At 45.2% G+C, this 21,107-nt stretch overlaps 1 protein-coding gene across 1 annotated transcript in view; it reads left to right on the top strand.

Annotated features, from left to right (window-relative positions):
• The window catches only part of TARBP1 (TAR (HIV-1) RNA binding protein 1), a 125,860-nt gene that overhangs the window by 43,025 nt on the left and 61,728 nt on the right, over positions 1-21,107 (top strand). The window contains exons 13-17 of the mRNA XM_030556916.1: positions 7,940-8,037; positions 12,749-12,910; positions 15,314-15,507; positions 15,922-16,183; positions 16,277-16,465. Coding sequence (XP_030412776.1) covers positions 7,940-8,037; positions 12,749-12,910; positions 15,314-15,507; positions 15,922-16,183; positions 16,277-16,465 — 905 coding nt within the window. The remainder of the gene's footprint in view (positions 1-7,939; positions 8,038-12,748; positions 12,911-15,313; positions 15,508-15,921; positions 16,184-16,276; positions 16,466-21,107) is intronic.

The raw sequence follows: 21,107 nt of genomic DNA, 5'->3' as shown, positions 1-21,107 counted from the left end.
TAAAGAATGAACCAAACAGCATGCAAGGAGGAGTTATGGTGTAATAACAGTAATAATTTGATGTAGGAACTAAATTACAATGTTGAACTTTGTGAACAAACTAGAGATGTGCAGTCCTATAAAAGCAGTCAGCTGAGCCATTTTCAGCCATGTTAATAAATAGAGAACATTGATAATAAGCACAATATAATTTTGGAACATGTCCTCCTTCTTCGAGTGATTGCTCATATCCATTCCAGGTAGGTGTACGCGCCGCGTGTGCACGTTTGCCGGAAACTTTTTACCCTAGCAATTCCAGTGGGCCGGCAGGTCGCCCCTAGAGTGGCACCACTATGGCACTAGATATATACCGCTGCCGGCCCGCCCGCTCCTCAGTTCCTTCTTACCGCCGTGTCGGTTGCTGGAACTGTAGAGTGCGGCTTGCTGTCCTCCACGTACCTAGCTCTCCTGTACTTTGTTCGTAGTCATAGTTGTAAATAGTTCATAGATAGTTTGATAGTATATTAGTCAAGACTCCCCGGCACCGGGAGCAGATCCACGACCCTCGGCGTCTGCAACACCATCGAGGCAGGCCCGAGTGGAGTGCCCGGCACCTACCTTGGCCGCGGCACCGCCTGCAGGGCTGCTGTCGACTCCGGGTCCGGAAGGTCCGTCGAGTCCAGCCCCTCCTAGCTCCCCCTTGAGATCAGGGGTCGAGCTGTTAGTACCATCGACGCCGGAGACCTTTGCCTCGGCACGGGACTTGATCGCGCTAACGGAGCCATCGCAGCCTCAGACGGCACCCCTGGGACGGGTAACCTCCAGAGGCAAACCGATGCTAAGAGCGCTGTCTCCAGAGTCCCAGCACCGATCACCCTGGAGAAGTGAACGCTCACACTCGGGGCGCCGCTCGCAGTCCCAACACCGTTCTCTCAGGCGGTACCGGTCGTACTCGCGGCATCGATCAGTATCGGCACGGTCCCGGTCTGGCTCCTCTCACCGCCGGCACCGAGACTCTAGGAGCCGTTCACCTCGATGTTCGGCTCCTCGGTCGACCTCCCGGCACCGAGCCGGTGGTAGGTCCCAATCCCGGTCGACCTCCCGGCACCGCGTCGGTGGCAGGTCCCGGTCCCCACTGCCATCCCGGGACCGTGCTGATCGAAGGTTGCGGTCCCGCTCCCGGCGTCGACCTTGATGCAGATCCCACTCCGGATCCCTGCATCGGCTACCACACCATTCCCGGTCCTGATCCCGGCACCGATACGGGTCGCGGCACCGACCCTCGGCACCGAGGGGAGCGTCGGAGTCGGCGTACAGAGGCTCCTATCAAACAGGCTCAGCGCCTCCGTGGCCTTCCAGGGAACCATCTGTGTCCTCTCAGGCGGACAGCGCCTATGCCTTGGGCCAGGACAGACACTCGGCCCTGCTCCAGGACCCTCCACCACAGGAACGAGGGCCTCAACAGTGGGGGTTTTGGACCCCATGAGCGTATTCCCAAGCCCAGGGTCGACAACACGTTGCCCCCCGCCCTGCGGCGGAACGCAGGCCACCAGAGGCGACGGTGTCTAGACCCCCTCCCTCCCCGGAAGCAGACGGCAGGTCCAGCCACCAGGACCCAGAGCTCCCTCCAGTGACGGAGCTGCAGCCCCAGATAGAACCCCCCGTGGACACTCTGTTGCCGGGGGTTTCCTCGTCGTCTTCACCAGATGAGGCAGTGGCGGGTACCTCGTCCTCCAGCCCTCCCCCGCTAGATCTTAGGGCACACCAGGACCTCCTCCGACGTGTGGCACAGAACCTGGACTTGCAGGCAGAGGAGGTCTCTGAAATCGAGGACCCGGTGGTGAGCATCCTCTCCTCCGATGCGTCCACCAGAGTGGCCCTGCCCTTTATCAAAACAATCCAGGCCAACGCAGCTAATATCTGGCAGTCACCGGCCTCCATCCCTCCGACCACTTGAGGGGTGGAAAGGAAGTACATGGCCCCCTCGAAGGGCTATGAATACCTGTACGTTCACCCAACACCCTGCTCATTGGTGGTCCAGTCGGTGAACGACAGGGAGCGCCACGGTCAAGAGGCCCCAGCGCCCAAGTCGAAGGAGGCGAGACGAATGGACCTCCTGGACCGCAAGGTCTATTCGGCGGGGGCGCTACAGCTCAGGGTCTCGAATCAGTAGGCCCTCCTTAGCCGCTACTCCTTCAACTCGTGGGTAGCGGCGGGGAAATTCGCAGAGCTCTTACCACAGGATGGCCGCCAGGAGTTTACCACCATCCTGGATGAGGGCAAGAAAGTAGCGAGGACATCGCTACAAGCCTCTTTAGATGCTGCGGACTCGGCCGCTCGGACCCTGGCCTCGGGGCTCATGATGCGCCGAATTTCCTGGCTGCAGGTCTCTGGCCTTCCACTGGAGCTCCAACATACTATCCAGGACCTCCCCTTCGAAGGCCAGGGCCTGTTTTCCACTAAGACAGACCTTAAGGACCTTAAGGATAATAGGGTCATAATACAGTCGCTGGGGATGCATACGCCTGCGACACAGCGCAGGCCATTCCGGCAGCAGAACCAACAGCAGCAGCGTCGGCCGTATCCTCAGTTCCGTCCGCGGCAGGACCTCACTAGGCGCCGCGGCAGGAACAACCGACGCAGACAGTCAGGTGGCCAAACGGGGCAGAACCAAGGCTCCGCAAAGGCCCCTTCTGGACCTAAGCCTTCATTTTGAAGGTGCGCCCGAGTGCGCAGTACCAGTTTCCCCTCCGGATCCTTCCCCGCAGTTTTCCAACCGTCTTTCTTTTTTCCTCCCGGCGTGGACCCAAATAACAGAAAAGTGCCGTATATGCAAGGCCTTTAAGCCTCGCACAAAGAAGGAGAGGGATCAAAGACTCCGCGCTCTCCTCATGGAAGCGGCACTGACTCCGCCATGTTACTGGACCTCTCAGTAGCCAATCCAGTTGCCCTGTGTCATAAACAGATAGCTAAGGGTTAATGTCTCTTTCACCTGACCAGAGGACCAATCAGGAAACAGGATTTTTTTTTCAACTCTGGGTGGAGGGAAGTTTGTGTCTGAGTCTTTGTCTGTCTGCCTGCTTTTCTCTCAGCTATGAGGAATGATTTCTATTTCCTGCTCTCTAATCTTCTGTTTCCAAGTTGTGAGTACAGAGATCATGTATTTACATGTCTATAGTTGCTGGAGTGCTTTGAATTGTATTCTTTTTGAATAAGGCTGTTTATTCAATATTCTTTTAAGCAATTGACCCTGTATTTGTCTCTTTAATACAGAGAGACCATTTGTATGTATTTTTCTTTCTTTTTTTTTATATAAAGCTTTCTTTTTGAGACCTGTTGGAGTTTTCTTTACTGGGAAACTTCAGGGAAATTGGGTCTGCAGCTCACCAGGGAATTGGTGGGAGGAAGAAGTTGGGGGAGATCTGTGTGTGTTAGATTTACTAGTCTGATTTTGCATTCCCTCTGGGTGAAGAGGAAAGTGCTTTTGTTTCCAGGATTGGAATTACAGAGGGTGGACTCCCTCTGTTTAGATTCACAGAGCTTGTGTCTGTGTATCTCTCCAGGAGCACCTGGAGGGGGGAAGGGAAAAGGTTTATTTCCCTTTGTTGTGAGACTCAAGGGTTTGGGTCTTGGGGTCCCCAGGGAAGGGTTTTGGGGGGACCAGAGTGCCCCAAAACACTCTAATTTTTTGGGTGGTGGCAGCAAGTACCAGGTCCAAGCTGGTAACTAAGCTTGGAGGTTTTCATGCTAACCCCCATATTTTGGACGCTAAGGTCCTAATCTGGGACTAAGGTTATCTGACACCCTGCCCCTACATCTGGACCTCATCACCCAGGACCACGGCAGACTATGTCACCCGGACCTTCCGTCTCTGCACCTTACGGCATGGCTCCTGCGTGGTTGACAGGCTCCGAGCTACGCTGCTCTACCCCGGTTCGGTAGGTTCTCCTGGGCAGTAGAAAGCCTTCCACCAGGGCTACTTACTCGGCTAAGTGGAAGAGTTTTTCCTGTTGGTGTTCGGAGAAAGGTCTTCTCCCTATGGAGACTCCCATCACCACTATTCTAGACTACATCTGGTCCCTCAAGGCCCAGGGTCTGGCGTTGTCGTCCCTCCGGGTCCACCTAGCGGCCATCTCCGCGTTTCATCCTGGAGTGGACGGGTGTTCCGTCTTCTCCCACCCTATGGTGGTGAGATTCCTGAAGGGGCTGGAGGGTCTCTATCCACAGATCCACCCTCCTGCCCCTTCATGGGACCTCAACCTGGTCCTAACTCGGCTCATGGGTCCTCCATTCGAGCCATTAGCTACTTGCTCCCTGCTCTGTCTCTCATGGAAGACCGCCTTCCTAGTGGCCATCACCTCAGCTAGACGGGTGTCAGAACTACGGGCCCTCACAGTAGATCCCCCGTATATGGTCTTCCATAAAGACAAGGTGCAGCTGAGACCACACCCTGCTTTTCTTCCCAAGGTGGTCTCAGCTTTCCACATTAACCAGGAGATCTTCCTCCCCGTCTTTTTCCCAAAGCCCCATTCGTCCCGCAGGGAGCAACAGCTCCACTCGCTAGATGTCTGTCGGGCGCTAGCATTTTATGTGGACAGGACCAAACCGTTCCACAAGTCCCCCCAGTTATTCGTGGCGGTAGCGGACCGGGTCAAGGGGCTACTGATTTCCTCGCAGAGGATATCATCCTGGGTTACCTCCTGCATCAGGACCTGCTACGACCTGGCCCACGTTCCAACGGGCCGTGTGACTGCTCACTCCACCAGAGCACAGGCATCATCGCTGGCTTTCCTTGCCTGCGTGCCAATCCAAGACATTTGTAGGGCGGCGACCTGGTCATCGGTCCACACGTTCGCTTCCCATTACGCCCTGGTTCAGCAGTCCAGAGATGATGCGGCCTTTGGCTCTGCAGTGCTCCAGGCCGCGACCTCTCACTCCGACCCCACCGCCTAGGTAAGGCTTGGGATTCACCTACCTGGAATGGATAAGAGCAATCACTCGAAGAAAAGACGGTTACTCACCGTTGTAATTGTTGTTCTTCGAGATGTGTTGCTCATATCCATTCCACACCCGCCCTCCTTCCCCACTGTCGGAGTAGCCGGCAAGAAGGAACTGAGGAGCGGGCGGGCCGGCAAGGGAATATATCTAGTGCCATAGTGGCGCCACTCTAGGGGGCGACCTGCTGGCCCACTGGAGTTGCTAGAGTAAAAAGTTTCCGGCAAACGTGCACGCGCAGCACGTACACCTACCTGGAATGGATATGAGCAACACATCTCGAAGAACAACAGTTACAACGGTGAGTAACCGTCTTATATTGTTTCTGGCATTTGGCAGTTTTCCATTTAATTAAACTTTTGTTTTCAAAAATTTAAATATCAGAGCAAGATTTGGCTGTTAAATCTCAAGGAAGGGTACTACGCTTTCATCAGAGCTTGCTCTTTGGTGTAATTCTAAGGTGAGACAGAAAACCTTGAAGAAATCCTCAAAGGTACTCTTTGAGAATCTCTCTGGGAATTCAACCTGTGCTTCATAGATGTTTATTTCATAGCAGGTCTAATCAGAAAGACTCCAGTTTAATGTTTTGTTATCCTCCCTGTGTTCTGTTAACTCATATGTTGGTGCAAAAAGGGCATGCAGAGGCTTTCAGTACCATCTCCGTATTGATGTATTATCCGTCTGACTTTCAGTGCCACCGTGGTTTCCCTTGATATATAGATTGAGATATGTAGGTGGTGAAGTACATTTTGCCACATTTACCCACTACAGCCCCTACAAAGTAACATACCTATGTCATTTTCTATGATTAAGTGCCATGCAAATGTATTGTGAGGCACTATATTTTGTTTTTGTTTTATCATAGCATTCCCTAAGTAACAAATGCTATTTTCCATTATAATCTTGTGCACTCATTTGCTTATAACTTTCTGAAAATAACTTTAGGCTGAAATCTTCCATGCTTGGTATTTACCTAAAGATGAATTACTTTAGAAAGCTTCAAGGAATGCTCTTTTAGCTGTTGTGTATGTAGATGTGTTTTAGAAAAAAAAAACACATCTTTTTCCCAGGTACATTACATTAGTGGCTGAATTTGGAAACTGAGCATTCTAAATGTCCTCACTGAGGAGTAAGCTCATGTCAAAGTTGGGGAAAAAATGGGTTGGGAATTTAATAATATGAACATTTGAAAACAGTCCAGCTCTTTATCTTTCATCTTTGCAAACTTCACTAAACTTTGATCACTCACAAGAAGGAATATAACCCACTTCACACTGCAGCATGTGGCTCTGCAATGCTATGAAAGTACAAAGGAGTTTAAATACCCTTATTTTAATTATTAAAAAGAGCGGATACAATGCTAGATAGAAACAAAGAGCAGGTCGATAGTTAGAACATGTCATTTTCACATAGTTGCTTTTCTGACTAGCACCCCACTTTAACTAGCTGTGCCTAAAAATGAAATAGATCTATCTTTATGTGTCTGTTGAGAGACATTGAGCCAGATTGCAAGCTTACACCTATCACAGAGTGTGGTGCAGCAAGGAAAGAGTTCTGATTCTGAAGGGGAAAGAGTTCCTTTCTCAGTTTCCTTTGTTTTTGTTCTAAGGGAGAAAGTATCTGCTACTGGCTATCGTAGTAACAAATTCTTCTCCTTCTGTGCCAGTTCAGCTGTGCTAACCGGCATATTGTGGGAACAGAGCCAGTGGCTGTCTTCATTCCCATCCCTTCTCTATCCATTCCCTGGTTACCTTTGCGGAGGTAAAGGAGGGCTAGTGTCAGTGGTGCCTGCTCTTGTCCCCGTTGCATACTCCGGTGTTCCAGGTAGCCCAGCCCCTTACTTTTCTGCATCGATGTGTTGGGCAAGTGACAGTCTTGCCCATGGTGATCTCTTCTGATGTGCAAAAAAAAAGTTTTGTTTTGTGTAGAGGCTCAATATTGAAAATTTCAGTATCAGTAGTGAGTATTTCACAAAGTTATGAAACTGTGAAAATTGAGTTTGAATGGAACATGTTTTGCAGCCTTAACTTAAATTGTTGATTCAAGACTCAGAAACTTTTGTAGTAAAGGTCAAACAACCACACATGCATAATTTGGGCATTAGAATACCATAATCATAGAATATCAAGGTTGGAAAGGACCTCAGGAGGTCATCTAGTCCAACCCCCTGCTCAAAGCAGGGCCAGTCCCCAGACAGATTTTTGCCCCAGATCCCTAAATGGCCCCCTCAAGGATTGAACTCACAACCCTTGGTTTAGCAGGCCAATCCTCAAACCTCTGAGCTATCCCTCCCCTCATATATGTAATATAATGTACTATAATAAAGTTTGAGAGTCGTTCTAATTAATTTAGGCCCTGATCCAGCAAAGCATTTGAGTATGTGCTTTAACTTTAAGCACTTGCATAATCTCATTGACTTTGAGATCTCTCTGGCGTTTATTCAATCAAATTGATTTCTGATAAACATAGAAAGCAAACCAGTGAACTACAGGCCATTAAATTGGACCTACCAGTTTGAGATTTGATCTGGAACTCTGAATGCCCTCTAGATCTATTAACACTTGAGAAGATTTGAGGGATTCTTAACATCAAGTTTTTATAAATTTTTAAGCAGCAGAGCTTTGCGTATGTCCTTTTAAAATAGAATGCTTGAATCTAAAAAGACAATCATAAACATTTCTTGAAAACCCTGATATTCTGTGCACCATTTTATAGCCCTCTAGCCAATCAGGTGCAGATCCCCTCAAAAAGAGAAGTAGAACCCACTGGAATAATATAGTATACAATAAAATGAGGAGCAGTCATTTATACTGAGTGATCAGAAGCTTAAGAGAACTGTAAATGCTTATTCCTCTATAGCTTGGCATTGTATAGTAACCTGATTTAATCAACTTTGTATATCATGTATCTCTAACACAAAAAAGTACATTGTTTTAATAGAGCATTTGTTTTGTTTTCTGTATAGATGTGGTGTTAAGTTTTCTCTCTAATTCTGTTATGACTGCTGCAGAAAGTATACTGGAATTTATCCTCAGAAGACTCACTGCAAGTGAGTTGAATACTGTAAGTATTTACTGTAGATACTTGAAAGACTCACTAATTCTTGTTTTTTCAGTGCAGTTCTGATTGTTAATCTATTGTGCATAGAATTGGCAATATTTTTACATGTTTCCAAATGAAATATTTCAACACCCAGAAAATCGTCTTGCATGGAAATACTTTAAACTCTTCTTATGGTTTTTGATAAAAGCCTGCTGAGACAGAGATCTGAAGTTTCTTCTAGTAAAGGGAATTCATCAAAGATTCGGTTTACCTTAGCCAGTAAACTGACTTGAAATTTGGCACAGTGGAAAAAAAAAATAGGAGATATACCAATCTCCTAGAACTGGAAGGGACCTTGAAAGGTCATTGAGTCCAGCCAACTGCCTTCACTAGCAGGACCAATTTTTACCCCAGATCCCTAAGTGGCCCCCTCAGGGATTGAACTCACAACCCTGGGTTTAGCAGGCCAATGCTCAAACCACTGAGGTATCCCTCTCCCCAGTGGAAACACTTCACTATATTAGTTGTCACTGCTCTGGTCTAAAGAAATCCTATAGCAGAGATACTGAACTGCTGGTTTTGAGAGAAAGTTACGTGGTGATTTGTTTTTATAGTACTAGTCAAAATTTTATTTTCCCTCTCCCTCTTTACTGTATTCAGTTAATGGCTAGTTAAAATGTAAACAGTTTTTCATGTTGTGGTTTCACTGAGAGTCCTAAAATGAAACCTGAGAGGTGCTGGTGGTATTTGACTTCTTGAAAAATAGCTAATAACTAGTTTACTCCTGGGGGAATTCTGCGCTACTGCAGAATGCAGAATTCCCTATTTTCCCCACAGACTTTCTGGCTGCCACCAAGGGCTGCTGGAGCGCCCAGCCTTGCAGGGCTGGAGGCTGCATGCTCTTTGATCCTCATTCTCCCAGGACGGGAGAGGGCTTGGGAGACCCAGCTGGCTCTAGCAAAGTGGGAGGAAGGGCAGGGGGGGTCACACTACACCATGTCCCTGAGCGGGACAGTATAGAAGCTGAGTGGAGTAAAGGCTTTGGCGGGGCTGGTGTCTGGGCTGGGGGCTGCCCTTCAGCTTAGCTCTGGGGGGAAAGGAGGGACTGAGGGATGCCCTGTGGCTGGGCTGGGGGGGGAGTGGGGGCTGGTGTATGGGGGATGCCCCGTGGCTGGGCTCTGTATGGGGGCGCTGGTGTCTAGGCTAGAGGGGTGTCACATGCAGTTGGGCTCTGTGTGTGTGTGGGGGGTGGGGGAGAGCTGGTGTCTAGGCCAGGGGATGCCCCGTGGCTTGGCTCTGGGGGGAAGCCCCATAGCTGGGCTCTGGGGGGATGGGAGTGCAGATGTCTTGGCTCTGGGAGCCCCACACAGCCCCCTCAATAGCCCCCCAACTGGAACTGAGTTGTTGTAGGGGTTTCTTAAACTGTCTACTCCTGGGGGATTCTTTTTTGCTGTTGTCTGTATTGTTGACATACTTGTTGACAGGTATTTTTAAATAAATTACCAAAATTATTGAAAATGGAGTGATTATATTGTGTTGTTTTGACAACTAAAATATGCAGAATTTTAAAATATTGTGTGCCAACAGTAATAAATGGTTCATGGGAGAAAGAGTAGAATGAGACATGGTGATGAGAAGAAAGGTAGTATTCCTGAAGGATGTGGGTTTTCAGGAGGAGAGAGAGGGACTTGGCAGACAGAGGAGGACTGTTCAAAGTATACAAGGCAGTATAACAGAAAGTACAAAGGTAGAAGGTGAGGAAAGAGAGAAAGCAAAAAGATAAGTGGGTTGGGAGAATTGTGGGGAGTTGAGTGACAATAGAAGTGTAGAAGGAAATGAGATCAAAGATTTAAAGGCCTTGAAGATGAGTACAAGGAGATGAGCACTGTGACAAGGGGAAGTTGACTTCAGCAGATGCAATTTGGATAGATTAGATGGGGAGACGTGAGAATATGAAAGACAGAAATAAGGTTACTGTAAACAAGATAAGAGATAGGAGAACACGGGCAAGAGTTTTAGCAGTAGTTAGTGGCTGCTCAGAGGGTAAAGAGAGAAATGCTATTGTGAATCTGGACCTTTAGTGTTTAAGTCCCAGGTTCAATTCCCCATTCTGTGCCAGAGCAGGAGAGAGGATTTGAGCAGAGGTTTCCAACACTTCTCAGAAGAGTGCTCTAACCCTTTAGGTCTGGGATAGTTTGATATGGGGCTCCCTCAGTCTGTCCTGTTGAAGCTGTTCCACTGTATGTAACTAATAAATGAATCATTGGACCCTGGGTCTCCCAATTCCCAGGAGGGTACCCTAAGCACCAGACTACAGTCTCATTCTTTCTCTCACTGGCTCAGTGACTCTTTAAGTATTTATCCTTTGTGGAACAGCCTCAACAGGAGAGATTGAGAGAACCCTGCATGAGAATATCCCATAGCTCAGTGGTTACTGCACTCATCTGAGCGATGGGTGACCCAGTTCAAATCCTTTCTCCCCCGCTGCTTCAGGGGGGAATTGAATCTGGGTCTCCCTCATCCCAGGTTAGTACTCTAATCAGTGAGCTAAAAGTTATAAGGTGGGTATCACCTCCGGCCATTTTGTGTGGAGTTAGGCCCTGCCTAGCTCTTTCTCACAAGAAACACCTTTAGGTACTTATGCCACCTGACTCCATGAGAGGGATTCCCAGCTATAAATCACTAGCAGTGATGAGGACTTCCCTACAGCCTGGTCTCCGCACTTACCTCTCTGAGAGGAGTGGGACTTCGCACACATTCTTCTCATCGCTATCTCCTATTGCTAACTTAGACGCTTCCTTGCCTAATTTGTTTGATTTTGTAAATCTCATTCTAAGTTGCCTGTTTCCCCCCATTTGTTGTATAGGGAGCCAAGGTGCTTAACTCAGGTTTTGTGATTTTCTAGGTACCTAAAGTGACGGTGTCACAACGCCCAGGTTCCTTTGTGAATCTAGGCTAACCTGGCCAGTGTAGACTCCAAAGAAGGAAGTTGTATGGGAAGGAGGAAGGGACAGGAAGTGACTAACAGGGAGGGAGGGAGAAGTTCATAGCCACTTCTAACACTTGGGGGAATGCAAAAAGATGGTCCTTGTAAGAGGAATGTAGCAACAGAGGTTGAGGCGTCAGAAAAGAGCTGCGTTTCAGCAAGAGTGAAGAAGTGGAGGGTAGCAGGAAAATAGAGGTTATGAATCAGGGTGAGTTTTTCAGCAGTGGAGTGGGAGTTTTGAGAGGGAACATAATCAAAGAGGGAACGTGGAGTATGGAAATAAAACTGATAAGGAAAGAGTCCAAGAGAGGTTCATGATAGAGGATGGGATGAAGAGGGGACCTGGACTGAGACAAAGACTAAGGTTGAAATGAGAAGAGGATTTGTGAAAGTGAGAAAAGGAACATAAGAATGGCCATACTGGGTCAGACTGGTGGTCCATCTAGCCCAGTATTCTGTCTCTAACAGTACCAAAGCTTATGGTGCAGTGTACAGAACAGAGCAGTTGGAGTGATCCGCCCCGATCCATCCCCTGCTGGCTTTTGGCAGTCAGAGGTTTAGAGTCACCCAAAGTCTGGGGTTGCATCCATGACCATCTAGGCTCATAGCCATTGATGGACCTATCCTCCATTAATTTATATAGTTCTTTTTTTGAACCCAGTTGTACTTGTGGTCATCACAACATTGCATGGCAAGGAGTTCCACAGTTAATTGTGCATCATGTGAAAAAGTACTTTCTCTTGTTTGTATTATACCTGTTGCCTATTAATTTCATTGAGTGACCCTTGGTTTTGGTATTGTGGGAAAGGGTAAATAACACTTCCTTATTCACTTTTTCCACACCATTTATGATTTTATAGACCTCTATCATATCACCCCTTAGTTGTCTCTTCTCTAAGATGGACAGCCCTAATCTTTTTAATCTCTCCTCTCTCTCCTCAAGCCATTCCATACTCTTGATCCTCTTCGTTGCTCTCCTCTGAACCTTGTCCAGTTCCACTATATCCTTTTTGAGATGGGGTGACCAGAATTGGACACGGTGTTCAAGGTGTGAGTGCACCCTGGATTATATAGTGGCATTATGGTATTTTCTGTCTTATTTTCTGTCCATTTCCTAATAGTTCCTAAAGAAGAGGAGGTGTTACCTCCCCAAGAGTAGAGAAGGCAGTAAAGTTCATGAAAGTATACAACGGGTGAAGAGAGGAGAAAAAGAAGGTGGTGTTGATATGATGTGGTGTGGAGTAGGAGAAGTAAGTGAAGGGGAGCGCAGAAGCTTGAAGCTAGAGAACAGAGGAGACATAGTGGGAAAGTGAAGTAGGGCAAGGGAGAAGTACACTATTTTCTTAGGACTCTGGTGAGACATCTGCAGAAGAAGAAAAAGCAGTGATCCAGTTATCAAACAGCTGATTTTGCACTGAGAGCTTGAAACAATATATGGACCCACAGGAAGAAGGGCAGAGCTTGTGGTCAAATGGAGAGGAAAGGAAGTTTCTAGTGTTTAAAAAAAAACAAAAACAAACACTGGAGATTTCTTTCATAGTACCAAAGTTGTTGTTGGTTACTCAGAGAACCCTGAGGTGGCGTGGGGGAACCTGACAGGAGGGGAGAGAAGAAAGTGTGTTTAGCCACAAGAAGAAAGGCTGTTCAACTGTAGTTGTTGCTGCTGCTCCTGCCTTTTTCTAGCTGTCTCATTTTCTATTTATTTTTTCCCCTTTTTAGTGTTTCTATCTACTTTCTTCATTTTAGGTTTCAGATCTGGATCGTTGTAATTTATACTTAGCATTATTGTCAGAGCTGGTGAATTTATGCTCAAACGCTGGCTGGAAAAAGGGGCCCTCCATTTGGAATTTCATCTCTTCTCTGATAAATGCCTCTGTTAAAAATCTGCAGGAGACGGGCAATGAACAGGTAATTTTACAAGGGATAAATGGCATAACTATATGATACAAATATTAATGAATATATTACTTTACAGAAAACTCATTTGTGTAATTCATCTGCAGTGTTGTATTGCAGTGAAACACTGTTTCCCAAAGGACATTGTTAGTACTGTAGTGCTGTAGTTCTTTAAGGGTATACAGCTGCTATATAGCTAAAGCAATGCGTTGGTGGCAATAAACACATTTTTCTCAAATAAGATTGTGTAGCGCTGAAAGGCCTTTGCCTAAAATACAGTAAAATGTTGGATAGTTTTGAAAATAGAATTACATTGAAACCCCATCCCCCAAACGTTAGTATTAATACAGTGTTTAATTTACAAAGTTAAGAAATTCCAAAAGCTAACATTTTCTGTTGCAGTATTCATTCCTCCACGTTTTATATCCCACAGTTATATATGTGTTATATGTAGAGTAATAGGTTAATATTTTCATTTTTCAAGAGAAAGAGAAAAGTTTGATGTGAAACATGGCTGAATTCATATTGCTAGAGGAACTTTAACTTTTGGAATTTCCAGACTTGACATTAATGCTTTGTCAAAAAGATTTTGGTGGGATTTAATTTCCTCTGTGTGTGTGTGTGTGTGTGTGTGTGTGTCTTTCTTGCTCCCTTTTAAGTTAGTGGGACGTTAATGATTACTACAGTGGGAGCAGAATGTCTTTAACTGAGCTGTGAATGCGTGCAAAGTACATCTTTAAGTTGGTGTCTCTAGGTTTAAGGTATATCCTCTCCAGAATATGCATTCATCTTTTTCTTAAATCAAAATATTTTTCTCCCCCAATCCAAGCAAAGATACTAGTTCAAAAAGAGAGGAGGATTACATTCATGCCAAATCCGTGTCTGTTTTTATTTTATGGTAGCCCTGATATTTTTTAAAAGGATAGAATTTTACAATGGGAAAAAATGTGTTTATTTTCAGCCTTGACAAACTGAAAAAATGGATGGACAGATTTTGCTCACTTCCTCATTTTTGTATTAGCATAAATCACTGTTACCCTTAGTACACAAACTGAATGTTTTGGTAAATTGTGTAAAAACAGAATTATATGTTTGAAACTGTTTTTTAACCTTAATTATAGTGGCAGTGATAAACACCCTCTAATATCCCGATCCTGTCCTTGTCAGAACAAATCAGTAGGCTCAAAGAAGTTAAGAAATTAAATCATACACTGAGAGCAGAATGAGAGACAAAACACACTAGTATCATTTTGTATGACTAGTGGAAAAACAAGTTTAGTTTTTTTTTTCAGCTATTTGTGATTTTATCATTATCATTTTATCAAACAAAAATGTCATTTGTGGATTAGTAACATATTGTAACAGTATATTGAGGCTTAACTCAGTAATTCTTCCCAAGTCCATACTTTAGTTGAATCAGAAGGGGTTTTCCTCAGTAATGAGTGTTTGAATAGGGTCTCTGTTAGTTGTGTGTTGTTGAAAGACTGCAGCAAATTCTTACGGCCATTCTTCATAGAGAAAGCGGGCAGAGGTTAGAAACATTTTCTGTGTTTCTGATAGCTGGAGGCATTCAGAAAATAGTCTGTTATAATATTGCATTTTGTACATTGCTGTACACATTGATGTGCTCAGTAATTTTTTATATAATCTTCTGACCCTTTTCCGCATCCCTACACACTTGTTCCTATGTAACTTTACACACAAATTAATATATTTTAATTGGGAGTGAGCTGCATTTTATGCTGTAATAGATCGCATAGTCTCTTCTGCTTGCTCTGCTTCTCGGACACAATAATTCCCCTTTAGTTGGAGTGACCATTGTTGCCTTCTAGACTGCTTTAACTACTCTCTCTACTGGCCTTGGAGGACTCTGGCTACATGTGCCGAATTTTACTTTTTGTTCAGATTTCCATAAATAATAGAAGTCAAACTTACAGTTTGTGAGAAATTTGATTTGTGGGAAAATATCCTTGTGTCAGGTATACATTTGAATATTTGCTTAATACTAAGTTTGTGACATAAAATAGAAAATATGAAATTAAGACTGACCTTAGTTGCAGTTCAGCCTTAACTGTACTGGCATAAGTGCTGTAATGTACTAGAATGAAATTAATTTCTTACCATTTCCATTATTAGTACAAATACATAAGTTAATTTCTGCACACTCAGTTGACTATGAATGTCATGTCATAGTCAAACTACAGGGCTGGTGCTGATAAAGGAATGCTTGTAATTTGTAAGATGAGATAAATATGTATACACACATCTGTTTTTCCCTACATTTTACTTTCTAATCAGATTTTCATATGTAATAGGATATTTTAAAGGTATTCAGTATGTTTCCGTATATTATTCATAATTTATTAGGGGAAATTTTAGTAGTTGATTGTGTGATTTTTAATTTTTCATTACTAGGAACCAAAGCTTGGAGAACAGATTCAAAAAGCAGTTAGTATGGCCTCACTAACTGTGGTTTGTGAGATTATTGATCAGAAACCTGAACTTCAACTTAAATCTCTACATGCTGTTGAAACCCTAAAAGGTTTTATTTCCTCTGTTCAACTTAATCAAGTATTAAAGAAGCCTTCTTATACTGAAGAAAAAAATAGGTATGTCCATGCTACAGTTCAAATCACTCTCTACACATCTTTAATATAAACTAACTCTTAGATAACTTTTTTGGTAATTTTTGACAAGATAAAAAATTCGTAAGTGTTAACTTAATGAATTCAGGATGTCTAAGTAGCTAAATGAGTCTTCTTACTCTTCAGATCTAGAATATGGTGGAAGCGAAATGGATTTGCTCACCTTAGCTCTTTCTGTAGTAGACAGGGAATTAGGACTCAATTGATTCTTACTGAAGTGAATTGATATCTTTCCACTGAATTTAATAGGAGTTGAATTGGCATTTAGACTTTTGATTCTAATCTGCTTTCTGTTAGAACATTACATTATGGCCTATAGTTTGTATGTAAAAAAACTGAAGTATTAATATGGACTTAAAAGTATTTTCTCTGTTACAGTTTATTTGAGGAATCCACATCTTCTCAAGGATGGGGGAAAATCGTTGCAAGCTATGTACATGACCAGTGGGTTTGCCTTCATTTTATTTTAAACAAGTATCATAAATGTATACCATTGTCAAATGATGAGACTCTGGAACTGTCTTTGCTTGCAGTCCAAAGGCCAATAAGAACTCTACAGTCTGCACTGGAAGCTCTAACTCTTTTGCCTTCTGACCAGGTTTTACCTGTGTTTCATTGCATGAAAGTGCTTGTTCCCAAGGTAAGAGACAAAAGCAAACCTATGGTCAGTAACAGTAATGAAGATTTTTTGCACCCAGAAATTAAACACTGGTTTCCTTCTCTTTCTTTTCAGCTCCTGTGCTCATCCGAATCTCTCTGCATAGATGCATTTGATCTGGCTTGGAAAGTTATATCCTCTTTGAGCAACACACAGCTAATATTTTGGTCTAATTTAAAAGCCTTTGTTCAGTTTGTGTTTGACACTGAAGTTCTTGCTATTGCTGCAAGTAGCAAGGGTCAAGCATATTCAAAAATAAAGGAGGTAAGTGTTAGTGTTCTTTTTTGTAAATGTATGTAAATTGTTGAGCAGAAGACATCTTTTCTTAATAGATGATTTTTAGTTCTCTCAGCTATCTCAATGAATTTTTCTCCTCACAAAAGATGCTGGATTGAAAGCACTAGAGCCAAAGTCATTTTTGTTCATCTTCAGAACATCAGTCTAGTGTATTCCACCCTTTCAGGAGGGACTGCCTCTAGGGGTAAGAAGGTTGTTTAATTTTCAGGTCCATTAAGTCCATGCTGTCTCTGCTGGTCCTGCCATCTAGGGTTCTAGTGAACGGTGGAGGGAAAATTGTCTACTGTGAACTACACAGAAAAAGAACATTTCTTGTAGATCACAAAAAATCATTACATGGCAATGACTTTTGGTCGCTACCAATGTGTGCTGGCTTCAAAATGGTGACCTACAAGAGAGAGCCTTTATATCTCATTGCAATTTGTTTCACTCATCCAGTTCCCCTTTACTTGTTCCTGTGATATAGGTAATGAAAGGTACTGTACCTTTGACTTGTAAATTATTCACTTCCCTGCCTATCCAAGATTTTCTGAATTCTTGAAAATAATTTCAGTTTCCTTTGGTCTCATTAGTGAGTTTTTTTGCTATAATTTCATATCTACAGTATGCATTATTTCTTGTATCTTTATCCAGTGGTTTATAGATCTGTTTTTTGTAACTTTGGTGAGCTGTTAGACATGAAGTTAAAACACTATTTAAACATACTTTTGCTGCTGCTGTAGAGAGGTTTTTTTCCCCCAGGATTCCAGAATGCTGAGTTAAAAATGTAATCTTGCAAACAGAGATTTTATTAACTTAAAGAAAGATGAATTTATTAACTTTGGAGTCAGTTCTGTTATATTTTTACTTGCCATTCTGGAAAACAGGAAATCCATCTTTGTTGACTTTGGTGAGGTATGTCATTTGCTATCGTCCAGGAGTCCAGTTGCTTCAGCTACATTTGATGAAGAGAGAGGGGGAATTTCAGGAAAATTTTGAATTGAGTGAACGCTCCTATTTTCCTGGTTTTTAGTAAAATCATTTTTGTCTGTTCATATTGATTATAAAGCTTATGGATTTTTTTTTATCATTTTTACAGTTAGATCCTTGATGCCAGCATGCAAGTTTATTATGGTGTATTTTGGCACCAAATAACTGTAGTCCATTGTGGTCTAAATTGTAGCATTTTCTTTTGCTCCTTTCCTCATCTTTGTGTATATGTTTGATCAATTTATGAATTATGTTTTTCTTAATCTGTTACCTAGTAAATGAATTTAAAAAGTCACTGTTTACCATTAGTTACCACGTAGTGGTAGCTGAGAGTATTATTGTTTTTCCATTGTGTTTAGAATAGAAAATAAATGTAGTATCTCAGATGATACTTATAGTAGCTTAGTAAATATTGAGTTTTTGATGATGCCCACAGCAATATTAACCCAACAAGGACTTGAAGAACTTTGTGTGATCTCTTGACTAATGTCAAGACAAGAAAAACCTTTTACTCCACTGGCTGCCTACTTCTGATGAAAGAGGAAAAATATTCTCCCTTAAAAATATTTGGTTCCACTATAGATGATCAGTGCAATAGAAACATAGCATATCCTTTGTGACAATACTGAAGAGTGAGTTGCATTAAGAGGCTACAAAATAATAAAGAACAGGAATTTCTTATGGCGAAACTAAATAATCTCCAAAAAGCTTTGTGCTTGTATTTGGCTGATAAAACCATAAATATTGGGAAGCGTTTTAAGAGTGTGATCTTGATTCTTCTTCAAATGCTGCCCCTGTGGATGCTCCATTTACAAGTATCAATGCAGCCCGACACTGTCGACCAGAGATTTATGATAGCAGTGTCTGCGCAAGTTGCACGTGTGCAGTAGGTGTCTTGCGGTGCTGTTGGTGCCGGTCTAGCATGCACATAACCTGAGCCCTCCAATTCCTTGTCAACCATCCTCACTGAAGACTGAGCTCTGGGGCAGTGCTCATCACTCTTGCCAAACTTTTAGAAATAATAGTTTAAATAGTTAGTTAGTCATATGGAAAGTTGTAGTTAGTGTTAGTGTTAGTTTTGTTGGATCAAAAAAAAAAATTCCTTTCTCCCAGTTTACCTTCCCATAGTTCCCCCACTGTGGGTCGGTTAACCATGTAAGATGCCTGGCTCCCCAGGCTTTAAGCTATGCAGCTCCTGCCGCGAAGCAGTGACAGTTTCTGATGGACACTCCTTGTGTGTCCAATGTCTCAGTCATGAAACATATCCATGAAAATGCACCCACTGTAACAACCCGAAGGTAAGAGCCCGGTGTGACTGGGATCTCTGACACAAAATGATCCTGATGGAGAAATGTCTCCAACCAGAGACAGAACAACGGACCTCCTCTCCGGGCACCCCTCCTTTAGGAGCAGGAGACATGCCTTCCTCTAAAAGACCGAGGAAGAGGGCACAGAAACATAGGTGGTCTTCTGCCAGGTCGATACCCCCGATGCCTACACATGCTTGGGTGAGCACCTATGACACTCCAGGCACCTCCAGCACCACTGAGTCCCGAGCGAAGAAGACATAGCGCAAACAGCCTACACAAACGGCTTACAGTATCACAGTATCCTGGACAACTTACAGTACCACACCATGTCCTGGATTCTACACTGGCGGACAAGACCAAAAAATGTATGCATTGGGCCCCCCCTTCCAACAGGAACCCCAGTCAATAGTAATTCCGATGGATGCCTCACTGATAGGCTGAGGTGCCCACATGCATTTGCACACAGTTCAAGGTAAATGGTCTCTTGCGGAGATTCATTTGCATATCAGTCTACTAGAGCTATGTGTGGTCCGCAATGCCTGCAGACATTTCCTACCTCACATAAAGAATGAATCCAGTTTGCATAATGACTGACTACAGTGCCTGCATGTTTTACATCAGTCACCCGGAGGCACTCTATCTCACTCACTATACACCGTAGCCATAAAACTGTGGAACTGGTGCATTCTCCACAACACAAACAATTTGGCCTCCTACCTTCCCAGTTGCCAGAATGCAGTGGTGGACACACTAAGCAGGTGCTTCTCTCAAGACCACAAATGGGAAATGAACAAGGGATTCCTGCAATCTGTATTCTGCTGGTGGGGCACTCATCTCATCAACTTGCTTGCATCCCCGACAAACCACAAATGCGCAATGTTCTGCTCAAAAGTGGGAATGGAACCACGATCACTAGGGGATGCCTTCTTCACCGCATGGGATGCACACTAATGTGCGCATTTCCACCAATTCCCCTGATATCAGGTGTGATACACAAGATACAAATAGACAAGGGCAAGGTCATCCTCATCATCCCGACGTGGCCCAGGCAAGCATGGTACCCTTACCTGATGGGCATGGCAATATGTGGCCCTCAAGCTCAACCTTGCTATCCAGACCCGCTGTCCCAGAACACCAGTTCTTCTTCGAGTGATTGCTCACATCCATTCCAGTTAGGTGTGCGCGCCGCGCGTGCACGTTCGTCGGAAACTTTTTTACCCTAGCAACTCCAGTGGGCCGGCAGGTCGCCCCCTAGAGTGGCGCCGCCATGGCGCTCTATATATACCCCTGCCGGCCCGCCCGCTCCTCAGTTCCTTCTTACCGCCGTGTCGGTCGTTGGAACTGTGGAGCGCGGCTTAGCTGTCCTCCACGTCCCTAGCTCTCCTAGTTTTCAATCACTTATCTCTAGTTCTATATAGTGTTAATTAGTGTTGTTAAGTAAATAGTTTAGTCAATAGTTGTTAAATAGTTCTTGGCCGGGGGCTTAGCCCTTCCCGGCACCCGGCGCCAGGCTCATGCCTGTTTCGCCGGGCTTCAAGCAGTGTGCGGCCTGCAAGAAGCCCATGCCCACCAGCGATCCCCACGAAGCGTGCCTGAAGTGCCTCGGGGAATCGCACAGGTCTGACAAGTGCCGCATCTGTAAGGCTTTCAAGCCGAGGACAAAAAAGGAGAGAGATCAGAGGCTCCGAACTCTCCTAGTGGAGGCGGCACTTGACCCGTCGACTTCGCGGACCGTGGTCTCGGCACCGGCACCGGATCGCTCCGGCACCGAGAAGACTCCTCGGCACCGACCTTCTCCGGCACCGGAATCACAGCCTAGGCCGTCGAAGTCTGCTACTCCGGCCAGGCAGACCCGGCTTGAGCGCCCGGCCTCGACATCGGCCGCGGCACCGCCGGCACCGTCAGCACCGTTGACTCCGGGCCTGGCGGGTCCGTTGAGTCCGGTGCCGCCGAGCTCCCCCATGAGATCTGGGGTTGAGATAGTGGTCCCGTCAACACCGGAGACCTTCGCCTCGGCTCGGGACCTTATTGCCCTGACGGAGCCCACTCGGCTGCCACCCCCGGTACCTCCGGTGCGGGTCATGTCCAGGGGCAAGCCCATGATGTCGGCGCCGCCCAGAGACAGTCCTTCGCCATCTAGGTCCCGACGTCTTGGGCGCTCCAGATCCCGACGCCGCTCGCAGTCCCGGCACCGCTCCCCTCAGCGGCACCGGTCGCACTCGCGGCAACGGTCGACCTCCGGACGGTCGCGGTCAAGCTCCAGTCGGCGTCACCGGCACCGCGACTCCAGGAGCAGGTCCCATCGCTACTCGCCGCACCGGTCGACCTCC

The sequence above is a fragment of the Gopherus evgoodei genome, chromosome 3 (genome assembly GCF_007399415.2).
Source record: "Gopherus evgoodei ecotype Sinaloan lineage chromosome 3, rGopEvg1_v1.p, whole genome shotgun sequence".
Lineage (NCBI taxonomy): Eukaryota > Metazoa > Chordata > Testudines > Testudinidae > Gopherus > Gopherus evgoodei.
This window is presented reverse-complemented; position numbering and strand designations above follow the sequence as displayed.